Source organism: Centroberyx gerrardi, chromosome 20 (genome assembly GCF_048128805.1).
Source record: "Centroberyx gerrardi isolate f3 chromosome 20, fCenGer3.hap1.cur.20231027, whole genome shotgun sequence".
In the NCBI taxonomy this organism is placed as follows: Eukaryota; Metazoa; Chordata; class Actinopteri; order Beryciformes; family Berycidae; genus Centroberyx; species Centroberyx gerrardi.
In genome coordinates this window covers 24,492,449-24,513,718 of record NC_136016.1, presented here as the reverse complement: position 1 = coordinate 24,513,718, position 21,270 = coordinate 24,492,449, and the positions used below count along the sequence as shown (strand labels likewise).

The window sequence follows — 21,270 nt, the reverse complement described above, 5'->3', positions numbered from 1 at the left end:
CGTCCGTCCCCCCCCCCCCCCCGTCCCGTCCTGTCCCGTCCCGTCCTGTCCCGTCCCGTCCCGTCCCGTCCCGTCCCGTCCCCCCCCCCGTCCCGCAGGGCGCTGCGGCGCTGTGAGGAGATGATCCAGCGCTACAGCAGGGAGGTGAACTCGTCTCTCTGCTCGGACGGAGCCGTTCTGCCGTTCTGCTCCAACAGCAACGTGGGGAAGGCGGTGGAGGACTGCATGAGGGCCGTGATAGGAGTGCTGCTCAACCTGACGCACGACAACGGTACACACACACACACACACACTGACACACACACACACACACTGACACAGACACACACACACTGACACAGACACACACACACTGACACACACACTGACACACTCACACACACACTGACACACACACTGACACACACACACACACACACTGACACACACACACACACACACTGACACTGACACAGACACACACACACACTGACACAGACACACACACACACTGACACACACACACACACTGAAACACACACACACACACACCGACACGCACACACACACACTGACACACACACTGAAACACACACACACACACACACACACACACACTGACACAGACACACACACTGAAACACACACACTGAAACACACAGTCTGAAACACACACACTGGAACACACACACACTCTGAAACACACACTCTGAAACACACACACTTGAACACACACACACTGAAACACACACTCTGGAACACACACTGAAACACACACACACATTTTCAGTTTTACTAGAAACTGGAAGACTGGTTAATTTGTGTAGATTGTTGGATTAGTTTATGAGTGACACATCTTAACTGTACTTCATTATGTACTTGTGTCTTCTAACGTGTGTGTGTATGATGTGTGTGTGTGTGTATGATGTGTGTGTATGGTGTGTGTGTGTGTGTGTGTGTGTGCAGAGTGGGGCAGCACAAAGACAGGAGAGCAGGAGGAGCTGATGATGACGTCTCTGAACTGTGTCCTCAAAGTCCCTCAGTACCTTCCTCAAGAACAGAGGTTCGACATCAGAGTGCTGGTGAGTATCACACACACACACACACACACACACACACACACACACACACACATATATGTATATAACGTGTTTCATTCCAAAATACTGACTCTTACTCTTACAAAATGTCTGCTGGCTATATACTGACAGAGTCAAAAGTCCCCATGAAACAAAATCCCATTCCTTCTCCTTCCTGAAGACAGAGTATCTTTAATGATGACATCATCGTGTACCAGGAGGAGGAAATACAAACTCCAACCAATAAAACATCACAGATTTTCTGAAGTCCCGCCCCTCCCATCCAATAAAACTGCCTTTCTCTCCCTAACTGATCTCCCATTGGTTTAAAATAGCCTGTGTTATGTTCCGCCCCCAACATCCTGTTTCAACAGGAAATACATCAAATCCAGGAAGTAAAGATGCCATTTCATGGGTTCTTTAAAGAGGTAGTCTTATCTTTGGGAAACTGAAATAGGCCGAGACAAAAACTGGTCAAAAACTGAATATCATGGAGGTTTGAGAGATGTTATTCCAGACAGGGAAAGTCGGGAAATTTGATAAATTCTCTGGTGAAATCAGGGAATATTAAGAAATTTTACAAATGCGTCACTTTCAAGGATTCCAGCAGAAAGTATTTTCCAACTTGTTTCACACATGTTGCATCAGATGGTTTTCAGACTGAAAAACAGGTAAAAAAAAACAAACAGGTTTTCAGACTGAAAACTGGGAAGGAAGAACAATTTTCAGTCATGGAAAAGACCTGGAAATTTACATCTGGGCCACAGTGTGAACCCTGGGATCTGCTCACTGTGTGTGTGTGTGTGTGTGTGTGTGTGTGTGTGTGTGTGTGTGTGTGTGTGTGTGTGTGTGTGTGTGTGTGTGTGTGTGTGTGTGTGTGTGTGTGTGTGTGTGTGCAGGGTCTGGGCCTGCTGATCAACCTGGTGGAGTACAGCGCCAGGAACCGTTACGGTCTGATGGAGATGGAGATGGAGGGTCAGGGTGTGTGTGACGCCACCCTGCTGCCCGCCGCGCCGCCGTTGCTGCCGCCGCTGCCGCCGCCGCACGACATCGCCCGCACCGGGCCGCTGAGCGCCATCGCCGCTCTGGTGCAGGTGGGTGTCTCTTCTTCTGTGGTGTTCGTACCAGGCAAGAACACATGAAGAAACGGCTGAATATGAGCATCAGTCCAGACTTCATTTTGTTCTGCTAGGCTTTCCGTCTCCTTCTACCCATAATCCCTTGTGTTTCCGGGTGGTTTCCTGTAGGTTGGATTAACGAGCCGAACCGCAGTTCTCGTTTGCTTGTTTATGGTAACGAGTAACTTAACATGTTAGTTTTTCAGTTTATGTTATGCGTTATTAGTTACTTTATCAAACTTGCATTTCACTACTTTTAATTTTTGTTTGAAATGTTTAGAGCAAATTTAAAAAAATGAAAGTATTGCGCTAGATGACTCGCTTTCAGAATGAACAAAACAATAAACTTAAAGAAAAGAGGAAGAACTGATTTAAAAAGATTTGAATTGAAGGTGCTCGTGACAGCAGACAGGATCAGTTTCCTCTGTGATCTGACCAGTTCATTGATCTGACCAGTTCATTGATCTGACCAGTTCATTGATCTGACCAGTTCATTGATCTGACCAGTTCATTGATCTGACCAGTTCATTGATTATCAGTCGAACCAGGTAAATTAAAGTTACGTTCATGTTTACTTTACAAAACAGTATATTGTTACTCAGTGATGATTTCTATACAATAAGAGTGATGACATCACCAGAAGACTGATTTTAAAGTCTGGGAAACTTTAAAGTAATCTAAGAAGTTACTTAGGAAAGTAACTAGTTACTATTTAGAGCAAGTATCAAAGTAAAGTATCTAGCTGGTTCCAAAACAACCAAACTTTCTCAGCATGTAGCTTTCCTCTCTCTCTCCTACTGCACACTGTGTACTGAAGCACAAATGGCATCGAATCAATCCTCAAATTGTATTTATGTCAGACTTGTCATATAAGACATAATTCAAGGTGATCACATTAATATTTTAGGCTTTTCGGGCTTGTATTTGTTTGTTGTAGCGCTCAGTGTTTCTCTCACCTGTCTGTATTCTGCTTCCCCACTGGGAGCATTAAAGTTTCATCTGATCTGATCCAGCTGCAGCTCTTATCCTGAGCCACTTCTAATGAGGTCAGCAGCAGAATCAGCTTCACTTCTTCACTTCTTCACTTCTTCACCGACTTTACAAGCAGCCAGTAGTGAGGAGTGTAAGAGTCGCAGCAGCGGCAACCTGACCATCTGACAAATATAGCAACACATTTCCTGCGTCCTCACAGTGATCACGTGAGATAGAGAAAGAAGTCGGTCAGTGTATAGAAATGGATCTAAATCGATTAATGTCGCATCACGTCCTGTCTCATGTGGAGCAGCAGCGTTGTCTTCAATCCACAAGTGAAACTTAACTTTCCACAATCTGCTCCAAACTCTCCTGTTAGTAACAGATCTGTAGACAGTAACTCGTCTTCTGCTGCTCTACAGACTTTAACAGTAGGTGACGTCATCTTGTGGTATTTAAGTAACGTTCGCAGTGCTTCAGTGCATAGAATAGAATAGAATAGAATAGAATAGAATAGAATAGAATAGAATTGACCACATGCGCTGTGGGTCTGTACAGGATCTGTGCTTGTTAATCATTGAGAGCAACAATTTCCACTGAGAAATATCGAACCTCGCACTCAGCCTTTGACCCCGATGCGTTTAGTCCACTGCTGATCCCTGAAGTATGTGATAGAAAATTATACAAACGATTTGATAATTTGATAGAAAATGCTAGAAAATGAGTGTTTTAGTGAGTGGAATCCCGTCTTCCTCCTCAGCTGTTCCTGCAGCGGGAGCGGGCCGCCGTCCTGGCCGAGGCGCAGACCGATGACCTCATCAAGGAGGCGCCCAAGCCGGCGGACCAGAGCGGGGAGTGGCAGGAGACGGGCGGCGAGATCCAGTGGGTCGCCAACGACAACAACAACGCAGACAAACAGGAGGAGAAGAAGAAGAAGGAGGAGGAGGACGAGGAGCTGGACCTCAACAAAGGTATAGACAGATTATACCGGCCAATCAGATGCTCAGAGTAGAAAGTTCACCAACACGTGAGTGATGTCAGTGTCTCCTCCTGTTTTCTGCCCCGCAAAGACAAACTGCAATAACTGACAATTTTATCAAAATGCCATACGGAAGCCCGGTGAGGACATTTACAGCAACAAGAACAATGCAGTAAAAAAGGACTAGGAAAAAAATAATAAGAAATAAAACAATGCCATGTGGGTTGAAGCGGCTTTTCTCTTTTCTTGCTCGGGGTTTTCACAGCCTTGAAAATCCTTGAAGGTTTGTGGATTTGAGAAAAATAAAATAAGGCCTTTTAAAGTTTTTGAAGTTTTTTACAGCAGCAAAATCCTCATTACGCCTCAACATTTCCCATTCTGCGATATCTAGTTCTGACCAGTGAAACATGACCAAACAAACCTTTTTGAGTCCTTGAATTTCGCCAAGCAAGACCTTGAAAGTCATTGAAAAGTTTGGATTTGATGTCTAAGTGAGTGTGGGAAACCTGGATGTGTTTAAGTGTTAAAACTGTTGAAAAATGAACCTGCTAATCCTTACATCTTCCCTGTTCTCTCCATCTCTCTCTCCCCTCTTCCTCCTCTCTTCTGTCTTCCTCTTTTCCTCCTCCTCCTCCTCCCCCTCTCCTCATCTTCTCCTTTCCTTCCTTTACGTCTCCTTTCTATCTCCATCATCTCCTTCTCTTCTCCTTTTTGCTCCCTCCCTCCTCTTCTTTCCTCTCTCGTCCTCTACCCCCTCCTCTCTTCCCTCTCTCGCATTTTCTCTCATCTTCATCTTCTCCTCCCCCTCTGCTCTACTTTAACTTCCTCTCCTCTCCTCCTCCTCTCCTCTCTCTCTCTCTCCTCTCTTACTCTCTCCTCTCTTACTCTCTCCTCTCCTCTCACTCTCCTCTCCTCTCACTCTCTCCTCCTCTCCTCTCCTCTCCTGCCCTCTCCTCTCTCTCTCTCCTCTCCTACTCTCTCCCTCTCCTCTCCTCTCTCCCTCTCCTTCCTCTTGCTCTCTCCTCTCCTACTCTCTCCTCTCCTCCTCTCCTCTCTCCATCTCCTCTCTCCTCTCCTCTCCTCTCCTCTCATCTCCTCTCCTCTCCTGCCCTCTCCTCTCTCCTCTCCTCTCTCCTCTCCTCTCTCATCTCCTCTCCTCTCTCTCTCCTCTCCTCTCCTCTCCTCTCACTCTCTCATCTCCTCTCCTCTCTCCTCTCTCCTCTCCTCTCTCCTCTCCTCTCCTCTCTCCCTCCTCTCACTCTCTCCTCTCCTCTCCTCTCCTCTCCTCTCTCTCTCTCTCTCCTCTCCTCTCTCTCCTCTCCTCTCTCCTCTCCTCTCTCCCTCCTCTCACTCTCTCCTCTCCTCTCCTCTCCTCTCTCCCCCTCTCAGCTCTGCAGCATGCAGGGAAGCACATGGAGGACAGCATCGTTGCCTCCTACACCGCACTGCTGCTGGGCTGCCTGTGTCAGGGGAGTCCGGTGAGACACACACACACACACACACACACACACATGCACACACACTCTAATAGAAACACACGGAAACAACAGATACACAAGAACAGTTCATGTACAGACACACTAACACACACTACCAGATAGACACTAGATACACAGACACACACACTAAGTACATACACACCCATACCAACACACATATTACTAGATACACACACTGACACAAGAACGCAAACTGTACTAGGTACACACTAACACACACGCACACACACACTACTAGACACAATTATAAAAAATATTCAATGCTCTATAAAAAGATATAGACGCTCCACCTTAAATGATTTGAACATGATGTCTGTGTATTTATATATTTTTTTCTTATATTTCTCTCTCTCTCTCTCTCTCTCTCTCTCTCTCTCTCTCTCTCTCTCTCTCTCTCTCTCTCTCTCTCTCTCTCTCTCTCTCTCTCTCTCTCTCTCTCTCTCAGTTGAATGTGACTACTGTGAGAGAGAACCTGCCTAAAGGAGATTTCTCCATCATGACAGAAATGCTGAAAAAGTTCCTCAACTTCATGAACCTCACAGTGAGCAACACACTCTGCATTTAGATAATATATATATATGTATATATTATGTTTATATTATCAAAACAGTTTAGAATATGATTTAGTGGTTGAATGAAAGAAAACATACTCAAAGAATAAATTGAAGTGAGTAAAAACAAGAAGACACCATGAGATGAAAAGAATAGAAAGGATAGTGAAATGATCAATTAATCATTAATTAATGAAGTGATTAGTAAATGAATGAGTATAATGACTAGTGAATTCATTAATAAAATGATTAGTGAATTAATTAGTATAATCACTAGTGAATTCAGTAATGAAATGATTAGTGAATTAATTAATGAAATGATCAGTGAATTAATGAAATGATTAGTGAAGTAATTAGTGAGCTGTTCTGTTATTCGTCAACCGATTTAACAATAAGATTTTGTCTAACAATCCATTTCCTGAACAGAGTGGATTGACCGTCTGTGTGTGTGTGTGTGTGTGTGTGTGTGTGTGAGTGAATAGGGGTGTTGTATGCAGAGGGGTTTTCAGTGTGTGTGGTAACTGACCTTTACACTCTCTCTTTTTTCTCTTCACCCTTTGTCCTCTCTCTCTCTCTCTCTGTCTCTCCCCCCATAGTGTGACGTTGGCACCACAGGACAAAAGTCCATATCCCGGATCATTGACTATCTGGAGCACTGCTAGAGAGGCCTGTCACACACACACACACACACACACACACACACACCATCTCCTTCATCGTCATCATCATCACCTTGTTAAGACTGTTGAGGCCTCCAACTGATGCGAGACTTGATGCACTGCTGGAAAGAGGCCCGTCTCTTTCACACACACACACACACACACACACACACACACACACACACACACACACACATCAGCACCATCCTCATCCTCCTCCTCGCCTTGTCCTGAGGGTGAAGCTCTGCTGCAGCAGCCTCCTCCTCCTCCTCCTCTTCCTCCTGTCCAGGATCTCCGTCTGAACACCCACAGGAAACAGGAACTAGCTTAGCTTCACTTAGCGTAGCCGCCGCACAGAGACAAACAGCAGCAACTATCGTTAAGCAACATGTTGCCTGTTAGAGGGATCAGCAAGGTTTTGGGAGGTTGTCCTTGTTGGTCAACTTCGACATTAAGAGAAGACAGAGACCAAAATCATCCATGTGTCCCCAGTAGATCATTAGCTCAGGTTCTCCATGCTAACACTTTAGCATCCGCTATGTTGAGTGATAGTAGCTCCATGCTAACATTTAGCATACACTGTGTTGAGTGATAGCAGCTCCATGCTAACATTTAGCATACACTATGTTGAGTGATAGTAGCTCCATGCTAACACTTTAGCATCCGCTATGTTGAGTGATAGTAGCTCCATGCTAGCACTTTAGCATCCGCTATGTTGAGTGATAGTAGCTCCATGCTAACATTTAGCATACACTATGTTGAGTGATAGCAGCTCCATGCTAACACTTTAGCATCCGCTATGTTGAGTGATAGCAGCTCCATGCTAACACTTTAGCGTACACTATGTTGAGTGATAGCAGCTCCATGCTAACACTTTAGCATACACTATGTTGAGTGATAGTAGGCGACTAGCATTATCTCAAATGTGACAAAATTAGAACTTGTAGCAGCTCTAAAGCTAAATGGTTAAAATGATAAATAGTCTTAAATTATATCTTGCAGTTTTGTGTCAGATTGGTAAAACTGACATGACATACGATACAGAAATAACACTTTAGGGATCAGTATTGGTTAGTATTGTTAAAAATCACTGTGCAGCGGATCAATACATGGTTGCTCATGTGGAATAGTTACAAAAATAACTCTGGCTACATCAGCTGCAGTAACTTCATATTTCATTTGAAACATTTATAAATCTACAGGCCATATAATAAAAACCACAAACAAGTGTTTGTTGGCTCTGACTCAGATACTCGACATGCTGAAGTGTTGCGTGGAGCGGAGCCAGAGATCCACCAGGGACATGTGGAGGCTTCTGGTCCGTGTTCTCAACACAATCTGCCAAAAACTTGGTTTCCTCCTTTTAAAGGTCAAAATTGGCCCATAAATATTATTCAGTGATCCAGTCCACTCTGGTCCAGTCTGGTGGGTTTCAGTCTTTTCTCTGTTTCAGTCTTCAGTTTCTGCTCTTCGGCTTCGTTTCCAAAATCTGATGTCTGTTTGTTTTTTTAATGTTCTGTTCTGACCCGTTAATATCTTCTGACAGAAGACTGTGTTCATCGAGGCCGATGTGTTTGACAGTTTTACAATGCAAAGGGGTTTAAGCAGGTTTCAAGGGAAACTCTCTGTGTAAATTACCATGGAAACTTCTATTTTAAATAAGGAAAAAGGCAAAGCTTGCATGTAGGTGGGTTTTCTGTGATCGCAGCCATTATTTTGATTCCAAATGAACTTATTTTATTATGGCTTTGTGAAGCATTTGTTTGCCTGAAGCAACGCCCCCAAGCTGTGATGATACTCAGATTTCTTTTTTTTTTTTATTTCTATTTTATTAAAGACACAGTCCACGTCAGTATTTTATTATTTTTTCCCCCTCCTCTATTTATAAAAGTTGTAAAGAACGATGTGTTTTTCACGGTTCAGGGGTTTTTTGCTCTTGATGACTTTCTCTTTCCAAAGTCCCGGTGATGTCACTGCTGTAAAAACCTCCGCCTCCGTATCGATCCGCCACAGATTTGGGTGAGCTGCCTCCATCTCCTCCGGGTGCCCGTCAAAGCCTCGGCGCTGATAAAGACCCGGCAGACCGACTGAAGTGGTCTGAACCTCCTGACCAGATGATTGAGTCTTACTCTGAAACCGCTTCTCTCACGCTGTCGTCTTTTGTTTTTTTGTTGTTTTTTCCCTTCGCCCTCTCTTCTCGGTCAGGCGGCGGCGGCGGTTTGAGGCTGAGAAATGGAAGTATTGATCTGTCTCTGTCCTGAGCGCTCAGACGTCGGGAGAGTTCAGACCCAGAATTGCAGGTTTTGGACGGCGGTCTTAAAGGTGAAGATGGAAGTCTTGGGGAGGCGTTTCAAAGCGGGAGCGCCTGTAAACGCCTCTGATCTCTTTAAACGAGCGCTTTGTGGAAGAGCCTCCGCAAATCTCTCCGTTCCACAAGTAAAAACGGATTTTATTTGTTTAAAAAAAAAGACATCATTATACTCTTCGTAAGTAAGAGATGTTCCTCCATCTTCAGTCCCTGCCGTTTTAAATTGGTTGCTCTTCTCACATTGGTAACGAAAACGAATCTCTGGCTCCACAACTCCGCTCTCCACCGGCCGGCATCCAACCGAGGACAAAAAAAAAAATCCCTTAAAACGACACTTGAAGGGGCCGACCCTGCCGGGAACTTTTGTACGATTCCCCAAAGTAGAAACTTTCCCTTTGAAGAACGGATCGATCGACCGGCCTCCCGCTTCGCTCCGCATCACAGGCTGGAGTCTGGATGGGATGGAAGCCTGTCCTTCCCCAGGTCCTTTCAATTACTGCGCGTGTGTGTGTGTGTGTGTGTGTGTGTGTGTGTGTGTGTGTGTGTGTGTGTGTGTGTGTGTGTGTGTGTGTGTGCCGGCGCTCGGAGAAGAGCCTTCAATTACAGCGGCGAGGCAGACGAGGCTCGGGTCGTCTCTGCTGACCGACAGGTGAAGAAGTGTTTTTTTCTTCCGTTTGATCTGCCGCTAACTGAGAGGCTGACAGTCAGTCCAGATCCAGATCTAGATCCAGATCCAGATCCAGACTTCTCCCTCCTGCTCTGTTGGTTTATCCTGATACTGGCTGGAAAATCCCCAAATTCACTTTTCTTAATTAAACTGACTTAAAGGAAAAATCCCTTAAATCCTCCTTCCCTCTGTTATTCATCATCAATCTGTGATGTTATTTAGTGATGAAGTGTTGTAATTTTAGTTTCGGTGAACCCACTTTCCCTCAACCTGCCTCGTCTGTTTCTACTGCAGTTAGTGGTTTACTACGTTTCCCAGAATGCCTTTCAACAACCTCCATAGAAAGAGGAGGGGGGACTTGTTGCATTCACCTGTTGGTTTTACATGCAGGTGGAGAGAGAGAGAGAGAGAGATAGTGGAGCGAGAGTTTCTGCCGTTGAGAAAAAATTTGTCTCCCCTCTTCCTCAACACTCAGCCTGTCTCTCTGCTGCAGTGCATTCTGGTCTCTCTCCTGCTCCTGCAGTGCATTCTGGTCTCTCTCCTGCTCCTGCAGTGCATTCTGGTCTCTCTCCTGCTCCTGTGGTGGAGAAACTGGTCTCTCTCCTCTTCTACGATGGATTTCTCCCTGTATGATTGTTGAACGTCTCTCGGTGCAAAATGGCGGCTCTAGAAAGAAGCCCTCGCTCTTTGATTCTGAGGGACTGACACCAAAACCTGACGTTTACCGCTGAGGTTTTACATCCTGAAACATTTTCTCATATCAAACCCCCCCCCCCCACATTATCCAAACTACTGAATGGAGCCAGGAATTAAAAGTGCATCACTGATAGCTGTTAAAGTGTTTTAGGGGATTTTTCCTTTAAAGCTCTTCTGCCCGTCTCGTTGGTCTCGTTGGAGCCGGCAAGTTGTTTGAGAGCAGCTGAAACACACAGGAGGAGGATGTTGACGCTTCGGTTCCAAAACAAAATGTTGAATATGAAAAAAGCGTCATCCTCCTTCAACAAAATTACCGATGGCACCAAAGTACAAGAAGCGATGATTTCCCTTTTTTAAAATTCACTCCAAAGTGACTTGTTCCCAGACTGGATCCTCTTAGATCTCACTGACTGATGATCTGCAGGTTTTGCGTTTTGTTTTTCTATAAATGGAGGTGCAGAATTGTTTTTTTTTTTTTTTTAAACGCACTCTCTGAAAATTGAGCCACCAGAATCCTCTGACTTGGCTGTAAGCAAAGTGACTTTTTAAGGTTTTTGGGCTTCGTGAATTAACGAGTCGTTCCGGTGACTTTCCCCCAAAATGTTTCGCCTGTCGGGTAGAAAACAGAAGTCTGCTCCTGTGAGACTGTCCGGAGCGGTGTAGCTGATCTGGTCTGAGATAGTCCGGTGCGGAGAGTGAAGACTTACTGAGGATTACTGCTGTTTGTTTCAGTTTGGTGTTTAGATTTGGAAAAGATAAAGAGTTTTTTTTAATCTTTCAGCGAGGAAAGGTTCTCTGGATGCATCAGTTGTTTTGGTTTGAGGTTTGTGTCAAACATTCGTCCCGGTGTTCTGTTCTCATTTCCTCTGTGATGGTAAACACACACACACACACACACACACACACACACACACACACACACACACACACTCACACTCATCTTTCTGTCCTTTACCAGACTCCCTCATTCATTCTGCACCCTCTTTCCACAGACTTTGCCATTTTTTTGTCATCTCTCACACACACTCTCTCTCTCTCTCTCTCTCTCTCTCCCACACACACACACACACACGCACACTGTCATACACACACAGACGTATGGCGGTGGCGTTCCAGCTGCCGCTTGCTAGATCTTACCTTCACACACTCTTTTAAAAAGTTTACAAGAGCTTTATTCACAGACGTCTGGAAGAATGAATGGAACAGCTTTGTAAATACTTCTGTACATAGATGCCTATTTGGGAGGAAGGGAGGGGGGGGGGAGGGGAGAGGGGGGGGGGGCAGGGGGTGGGGGGGATTTAGACCGGTAGACTCTACTTTTCTGAATCTGATTCTATTTTTCATTTTATAAAGCCTTTTCCCAGTCGTGTTGTTGTTTTGGACAGAGGGACAGAAGGTTCTTACCAAGCCAACTGCAGGAAACTCGATCTTTGTACCAATTTCCAGAATGATGTCTTTGGTTACTGTACATAATTTTAAAACGAATAAAAATTGCTACTTTCAGTACTTCCTTCTCCTTCTGTTTCTTTCTGCCCCCCCCCCCTCCATGGTTCATTGTCAATAAATTACATTTCTAAACAAGATCATTCCTGGGAAACTTTGACAGCAACAAATGAATCATCTGAAACCGGGAAAGATGATAAATGTGAAAAAACTGACATTTCCTTCATCTGCAGCCAATTTCACATTTTTACCACAGGTGTGTATTGGAAGACATGAGCAGATGTGAGGAGACGCTGACGGTGTCTGGCTGCTCGTTTGGTTATAAAAAACAAAGATATAAAACAAAATACTGCACATCACAGTGGTACATTTGCCATTTTCTCTGACTCAAAATAAAAAAAAGTGTAAAAGTACATTGTACATGTACTTCAGAATATCTTTAGAAATAGGTTTCAAAATATACAAAAACAAAATCTTTATAAAAATATATATATGAAAGGTTTTTGAAATCTATCCAAGACGACAGAAATACCAAATATCTGCAAGTATATCCAACAAATATTCTGCATGTAGAAATACATTTTTGGATATCTTTTGTGTGTGTTGCCCTTTTAAGACAAACATTCTGAAATATATGTCAAATGTATTTTTGCATGGAATTAAAATAGAATTACACAAAAATACATTTTGCATGAACCGTGAAACCGTATTGTATTTTACTCCTGTACAGCATGAAACTTCTTCTTAGTACAAACAATCCTGTAGAAAAGTAGAAAAATAATCACATTACTTGTTAAACAATCATTCAGTCTTTATGTGTTATTTCGTCCCGCTGCTCCTCTCCCACATGTTCCCGTTAAAACTCCTCATGTCGCTCCGCTGCTCCTCCTCTCTGCGCGCCGGGCCTCCGCTGCCTTTCCCGGTGTGAAAGTCCCGGCCGGGGCCCGTCAGGCGGCCCGGCGGCTCTCCTGCGGGCGGTGCGGGCCCCTGTGAGGCCGGCGGGCCCCCCGGGGGTCGCGGTGTGTGTTCCGGTACCGAGGCTCCGCAGGCGCCTTCCTGGAGCAGCTCGCTGAGAGTGGCGATGTAAATCTGCGCCATTTGGAGAGTCTCAGATTTGGAGAGCTTCTTGTCGCTCTCCAGGTTGGGGATGACGCTCCGGAGCCGGTCGAAGGCGACGTTGAGCCCCAGCATCCTCCTCCTCTCCCGGGCGTTGGCAGCGAGACGCCGCCGCCTCTGCGCCCGCTCCAGGGAGCACTTGTCCGGCTGGAGGTAGCGCAGCGCGCCGCCGGCGGGGCCCAGCCGGAGCTCCACGATGGCGCACGGAGCGTCGCGGTGGTCGCAGCCGCCTCTGGTGCGCTCCGCCCCGGGCCGCTCCTCCGCCAGGCTCCGCTGCACCAGAGCCTGGATGTCGGCGGGGAGTGCCGCCGGGGCCGCGGCGCCGCAGCCCTCCGGGGCCGCGGAGAGGCTGTAGGGCGCGAAGAGGCTTTTACGCGGCGGCATCGCTCTTCTCCTTCCTGCGTGCAGACTGATGATCCACAACTAACAAGTCAGTTCCTCAACTTCCACACTTTCAACTTTCTCCCCAACTTTGTGGGGTGAATTTATGGACAGGGGAGCAGCGGGGACGCGCCGTGGATGCTGCGGGGGCGTGGAGAGGGTCGTGTGCTGCCTAATGAACAGAGCCAAAGTCCCTGCAGGAGGTCCATTAACCAAGTTCATCAAAAGAGGATTAGAAGCGTCTCAGTGAGCCGCTATGGGCCGCGGCACGGCCCGGCCAAGCAGAGCAGGAGTCCGGTTTAGAGAGGGGGGGGGGGGGGGGACAGTGATGTAGTGATAAATAAAACAGGAGGTAAACCATCAGCTCCGTTCAGTGTGATGATCGGGTCAAACAACCAATATGATCAAAAATCAGTTACAGCTCTACTACTCATCACTCCTCATATAGACAGTAGTCTTAATAAAAAGCCGGTGAACTTTGACCTCCAGTTGGTGACCAAGACCAATATAAACAAAAATCAATTATATTTTCCGAAAAGCATTAGTTTATGATTTATTTCCTAACAATACCATATTTGTATATAATTGACATCAGTTTGACTTTTACTGTGATGTATACTCTGAATTTACATCACTAAGATTAATATTGGCCTTAAAAGTTGGTTAAAAATAAAAAATACAGCAGGTAAAGTGTCTTTAGCTCCACTATATTCACTATTCATTAAGCTGAGAAGGAGAGTAAAGACTGATTGGTTTGAAGAATTAAATGATTTTTGGGGGATCACTTTGGGAAAGATCTCATATTTCTAAAAGGCCTGTGGGAAGAGAGTAAACTTTTACATTTTGTTTTTCCTAATTACAGGCATATGGCATCATTCAGGAAAAAAATCGAATTTAAAAACAATACAGCAGTAAAATTAATAACAGTCTGATATGAGAATAAAAATTAAAAACCTCATAATATTCCTATAATATTCTTATATAGACTGTGGTACTGAGTAGTGACTTTATAGTGACTTTATAGTACTTTTTGATATTTTATTTATTCACTATAGGATTGTCTGTTGTATAATTTTGTGACTTACAGCAGCTGCATCATACTTTAAAGTTTTGATGTTATATTTCTATAGTATCCTTCTAACATTTAAAGGATCCTCTGGGACATTGTATATAGTTTATCATTTTGTTGTACACTACCAGTCAAAAGTTTTCACATTATTTTTACTATTTTCCACATTTTAGAATAACAGTAAAGACTCAAAACTATGAAATGACACAAATGGAATTATGCAGCGACCAAAAAAGTGTTAAACAAATCAAAACTATCTTATATTTTAGATTATTTGCCTTGATGGAAAGGCAAAGGCTTTGGAAAGAAATTCATACATAGGATCAACTTCACTATTTATATTTGTCTAAGAAACTCATTTCAAGCATTTAAGCAGAAGCCTTTAGATCAGAATGGCTTTAAGAGAATGAAACAGAACATTCAGTCAGGTGGTCCAGCCTGTGGACTGTAGTGTGTTTGTACAGTATCTGACTAAAACTCATCACAGGGTAAGTAGATATTTTTTGGATCAGGGTATTAATAAGCAGAACGGCTCCCTAAAGTAAAGCCTGACACTGAGTGACAGCGCCTGGCAGGCTGTGTATCTGCTGTGCGAAGTCTAATGGGATTTTGCGGCGCGTCCTGACCGGAGCGGCGGGACGTCCGCTCCGCCTCGTCGCAGCCGCCGCGTGCCAGCACTCTGCCAGGCCGGCTTCACAAACACCCCAGCGTGGCACCGAGCAGACACAAAGATGGCTGTATGAAATATAGAAATATAATGGGCCCCATATTGGCAGCAGGACCCTCGCTGTCTGATGCTGCAGGTTTGGCTTTTTCCAATCTGGAGCGTGTTGGGAAGGTTTTGGCTTCGCGGCTCGGATGACAGTTGTTGGCACGCTCCGCTTTATTAAACCTAATGAAACGGCTCGTTGGAGCCAGCGGACCGACATGGGGCCGCGATCAAACCCCTCGCCCCGCACCGCACCGCCCCCGGTCCCGCCCCCCCTGCCCCGCCCCGCCCAGCCCAGCGCCGGGTACAGGGGGGTAAACAGGGCAGAGCAGAACAGGCCGACTTGTTAGAGTGACGTTTAGGGACCAACTGTACTTCCAAGTTCAGAAGTCATAAGTTCAACTTGTCACGTGTTCCGTTGTTCCTCCAAGTTACATTTAAAATCTGTCTAAGGTTTTTTTTTAACATGAATCTGATAGAAGGCAGGAGCTGGAGACAAACACAAGAGCTTCAGACGAGGAGCAGACTTCCAAAAAAGTTGCAGTCAATCTGATATCAAGATGAATTTCACAAGTCCAACAAGGCAACAGTAAACATGTCGTCCCCCACAAGTGATGCAGGTAAAGAAACGCTGTAGCGCCTCCTTCAGCCAATCAGTGGAGTTCTTAAACAGTCAGAATGGAGCAGTGAGACGCATCGATCCCTTAATCTGATCAGCAAAGCTTGAAATATTGTGCGTGACGCACAGGCAATTAAACAAACCTTGTAGCGCCCCCCTCAGGCCAAACAGTGTCATTTTGAGAATGCTGTAACGGAGCGATGACACGCATTGCTCTGCAAAGTTTCGTCAAAATCCAATCAGCGGTGTCCAAGATATTGTGTGTGACGGACAGACAGATGTGCATAGATGGACAGTAAAGGTGAAAATTAAAGCAACTGTATCAGAAAATGCAGTTGTGCCTGACCGGACTGAACAGCGAACATTTTTGCAAGAACTCTAAAACTGAATTCAGGAGTTAAATTGCTTCATCTAACGGTGTTCCTTTCAAGTCCTGGAGCTGAGATGATCTGATTCAGGACATCTTAAGGCGGTTTCAGGACCTGCAGACCGCCCGGGATTCAAAGGCTGCTGGTTGGAAACAAAAGGAACGTGAAGCCTGGAACAGAAGCGGTAGTTTGGAGCGTGTTGGGAAGGTTTTGGCTTCGCGGCTCGGATGACAGTTGTTGGCACGCTCCGCTTTATTAAACCTAATGAAACGGCTCGTTGGAGCCAGCGGACCGACATGGGGCCGCGATCAAACCCCTCGCCCCGCACCGCCCCGCCCCCCTACCCCGCCCCCCTGCCTCCCCCGCCCCCCCGGCCTGGGTCCTTGGGGTAAACTGAGGAGTGTGCTTCACTTGTTCAGAGCTTGACAACGAGGGAAGTGATGGGACCAAACTGTCGCTGCTTTCGCTCCTGGGTCCGAGTTCGGAAGTCGTAAATTTGACTTGTTGCACATTCCAGGGTTTCTCCAAGTTCCATCGAGTTCCATTTATACATTTTGAAGACCTTTTTAAAACCAACTGGAGTTTCAAAATTGAAACTACTGTGAAATATACTGTCGAGCTGGATGCTGAACAGCGTACCACCAATTTGCCAAAAGTTGTGTAATACATCAGTCTTACCACAGTTGGCTTCCTGCTCTCCCCCCCTGAACGTCACATCTTGGCATCTGAGGTATCATAGAAAATGAGTTTCCAGTTGCATTTTCCACTTGATAGGTCGTTCATTTGCAGCTCAACTTGTTATTACAGTATTTCTGACAGCACTTGAAGGCAGCACGTCACACTGGAAGGTTTAGTGGCAAAAAACAAGAGGAAAGGAGAAAAAAGAAAGAAATGTCCTTTCATCGACTGTAAAACTTTTCACTTGGATGTTTTCTGTTCAGTTTTTAAACATTAGCTAGCATCCATGCTACACTGTAGCAGAACTGTAACCATAGAAACGACTGTAGCTAGCATCCACGCTACACTGTAGCAGAACTGTAACCATAGAAACGACTGTAGCTAGCATCCACGCTACACTGTAGCAGAACTGTAACCATAGAAACGACTGTAGCTAGCATCCACGCTACACTGTAGCAGAACTGTAACCATAGAAACGACTGTAGCTAGCATCCACGCTACACTGTAGCAGATCTGTAACCATAGAAACGACTGTAGCTAGCATCCACGCTACACTGTAGCAGATCTGTAACCATAGAAACGACTGTAGCTAGCATCCACGCTACACTGTAGCAGATCTGTAACCATAGAAACGACTGTAGCTAGCATCCACGCTACACTGTAGCAGATCTGTAACCATAGAAACGACTGTAGCTAGCATCCACGCTACACTGTAGCAGATCTGTAACCATAGAAACGACTGTAGCTAGCATCCACGCTACACTGTAGCAGATCTGTAACCATAGAAACGACTGTAGCTAGCATCCACGCTACACTGTAGCAGAACTGTAACCATAGAAACGACTGTAGCTAGCATCCACGCTACACTGTAGCAGAACTGTAACCATAGAAACGACTGTAGCTAGCATCCACGCTACACTGCAGCAGATCTGTAACCATAGAAACGACTGTAGCTAGCATCCACGCTACACTGTAGCAGATCTGTAACCATAGAAACGACTGTAGCTAGCATCCACGCTACACTGCAGCAGATCTGTAACCATAGAAACGACTGTAGCTAGCATCCACGCTACACTGTAGCAGATCTGTAACCATAGAAACGACTGTAGCTAGCATCCATGCTGTTTCTGCAGGAACCATGCAGTAACGTCTTTCTGCCACAAGGTGGAGCCACTTCATCTGATTAGAAACCAACTGAATGGAGACTGCTGACTGAGGAGGGAGGGGTTAGAGGGGAAACTGAAATATTTGACCTCAGGATGACTTCACTGGCCAATCAGAGCTGAGGATTCAATCTTTATGTCATGTAATAACTGGATTAGCGAGTGCAGACTGTACATTTAGACTGGTTTGCAGGTTAGAGCTCCATACAGCTGCAGCTAGCTAACGGTGTAGAAACCTGAGGCAGAGCTGAACATCTGCTCCAATCAGAAAGCACTCAACCTTTGAGCATTACGTTTTATTGGTTGCCAGATCTGTCACTCAAAGCTAGGCAGCGTCATCAAGTTTCTGAACACCTGGACCTGACGTGGTGCAGGTGGATGCTGCTGCTACACATTTCTCACATGTTGGAAAGTGACTTTTATTTGAAGTTCTGCCCAACAGACAAACACAAGACCAATCAGAAAGGAAACGCTCCAATCACAACAAGCCCCGCCTCCTCAATAGTGACGCTATCGCTGTAGGAAACATCAGAGAAAGAGACAGAGGCTGGTGAGGAGCAGGTGAGGTTAGATGCTGCCTGTTGTTGAAGTGTTTTTCGTGTGTGTGTGTGTGTGTGTTCAAACGATTGATTCTTGTTCATTTCAGCGTCTTGCATCATGGACCTCCCCCACCCATAAATGCTTGAAGTGCAGTGCAGCAGAGTTGAGGTGTGTGTGGACTCATTAGCTCAGGAGTCCAACACGCTGCGTTTTCTCTTTATTTTCTCTATTCTGGGGGAAAATAAACCTCTACCTGAAATCCATGAGTCAATATTTCAGAAACAGAGATGATTCTGTCCCAGAACACCAAACTGTTTTGTACGCCAAGATCTGGAGCTGCGAGGTCGGACGGAGCGCAGAACTGAAAAGAACTGAAATCGCAATTAACAGAACCAAAAGTCTCTCTGCATGATAATAATTAGAAGAAGAAGAAGAATCAAAGCACGAAGCAAACCGTCTGACGATCAGCTGCAGCAACTTGTGGATTCAGTTTCACTCAATTTCACCAGCCGACTTCTTTTTTTTTTTTTTTTTTTCGCTGCCAAAGATACAAATTAAAAGAGATAAAAGAGAGTGAAGCTGAGTTTACTGACTTTATTTTTTGACTCACTCCTCCCTCGAAGCAGTAATTCATCTCAGTATATTACTTTAAATTGGTGATTGACGCCTCGTTTACCTTTTAAAATCCGGCGTTTGAGCTTCAGTTTGAAGTCAGTTTTATTTATACAGCTCTTCATCACAGTCTGCCTCAAAGGATTTTACAGAGAACGAGCCGACCTATAGTACTACATCTAATCAATTAACAATCAATCACAAAACAGAATGATGCAATACAGCTGAATGATCAGAGAAGCCGAACAGCGTCGGTGTCTGATGTTCCTGTTCTTCTTTTCTCATTAAAATCAAAGTAGAGAGAATATTTCCACCCAGAGAAGGAAAATGTGTTTTTTTGTATCCAGGTGAGCAAACAGAGTCTGGGTTAGTTTAGTCTGCCTCAGAGGTGAGACCAAGTCAGTCTTGAGGCACAAGTCTCAAGTCAAGTCTCAAGTCTAAATGTAGATTACCAAGTCCAAGTCAAGTCCATGTCATTAATGTCAAGTCTCAAGTCTAAATGTAGAACAGCAAGTCAAGTCAGAACAAATCAAGAGTCCAGTATCAATTTAATATCTTAAAGAAAACTAAATATCTAGGACTTTTCAATGCAATATGGTTTTAATAGGATAAAAACTTGGTAAGAGCATCATGAGTTTGATTTCTATAATCAGTTTCAACTTCAATAAATTCAATCATTCCATACAAATTCAGAAAACAGAATTTAAATTCAGTCGTCCGCTGGAACAAATCTCATCACTTTCAATCTAAGTCATTTACACAAACACAAGATCTCAAGTCAAGACTTTAGAAACCTTTTCAAGTCATCAAAGTACAAGTCAGAGTCAAGTCCCAAGTCACCAGAACCCAAGTCAAGTCAAGTCTCAAGTCTTCTCTTCACGCATCAAGTCACGTCTCAAGTGATTAAAACTGGGACTCGAGTCTCAAATGAGAGCATGATGGAGATGAAAGGATCATTTTATAGTAAATGTGTGAAAAGTGAAATGTGACAAACAAGGCTTTGTGTCATTGTTTGCTCATAAGAAGATAAACTTTTTTTTTCATCTTCCTCTGTGGTGAATCTTCGGTGGGCGGGGCTTAACACTATGTAAAATGCAGCATAGGGGCTGTCAATCATCTCAGGTTTCATGGTTCTCGTGGTTTCATTTGTTTACAGTAATTTTACTAATGTCTCAAAATTAAATTGTTAATGATTTATTGATGTTAAAATGAGGCACAGAACATCTAGAAGTTTGTAATAAACAACTTTTCTTCTTCTTTTGCTGTCAGTTGTTTCTCTGCAGCTGCTGCTCACTTTCTGTCTGTTGTCTTTCTGAATCAAAGTGATAAAAACTCTTTGATGTTGTGATTCAGCAGCCAGCAGGACGTCCCGCTGACACACACACACACACACGCACACACACACACGCACGCACACACACACAAAAAAACATATACGCAAGAATGCCCATACACTCACAAACATGGAAGAACGGCCACACAGAAGAATGCACACACTCTCTCTCTCTCTCTCTCTCTCTCACACACACACACAAAATCTCTGTCTCACACACACACACACACACACCACACAAACACACACACACTCCCCAGTGCCCCCCCAACACACTCATTTGTATCATTTCACACCAGTGATCCTTCCTTCCTCCCTCATTGTGTCTCCCTTTAGACACACACACACACACACACACACACACATACTGGTTTTTGCCCTTCAGGAGGTCCACCAACTTTTTGCTCCTTTATGGGGTCCACCCTTTCCAGTGGTTCTACAATGCTGTAAAAAATCAGGTAAGCTAAAAAAAAATTCTCAATCACAATAATCACTTCAATTTAACAAAATTCTAAAGTTTTGTCAAAAAAGTTTTTTGGTCACTTGTGGGGTCCGTTTCTAACTTCCGTCTACTTGTGAGGTCCAGTGTTACACACACACACTTCTCTTGTTTTTGTATCTTTGCAGGGTATTAGGTTACTATCTGGGGCCCATTGACCACTTGCTAACCACTGTTAAATGTTTCCTGCACCAACAATAAATATCATTAAAAACATATGAAAATGTAAACAT

General features: G+C 44.6%; 1 protein-coding gene across 1 annotated transcript in view; it reads left to right on the top strand.

Annotated features, from left to right (window-relative positions):
• The window catches only part of waplb (WAPL cohesin release factor b), a 47,804-nt gene extending 40,356 nt beyond the window's left edge, over positions 1 to 7,448 (top strand). The window contains 7 exon segments of the mRNA XM_078290847.1: positions 99 to 271; positions 946 to 1,061; positions 1,958 to 2,152; positions 3,909 to 4,119; positions 5,517 to 5,605; positions 6,072 to 6,167; positions 6,774 to 7,448. Of these exon segments, the coding sequence (XP_078146973.1) occupies positions 99 to 271; positions 946 to 1,061; positions 1,958 to 2,152; positions 3,909 to 4,119; positions 5,517 to 5,605; positions 6,072 to 6,167; positions 6,774 to 6,839 (946 nt within the window). The 3' untranslated portion in view covers positions 6,840 to 7,448.
• The last annotated feature ends 13,822 nt before the right edge of the window (positions 7,449 to 21,270 follow it).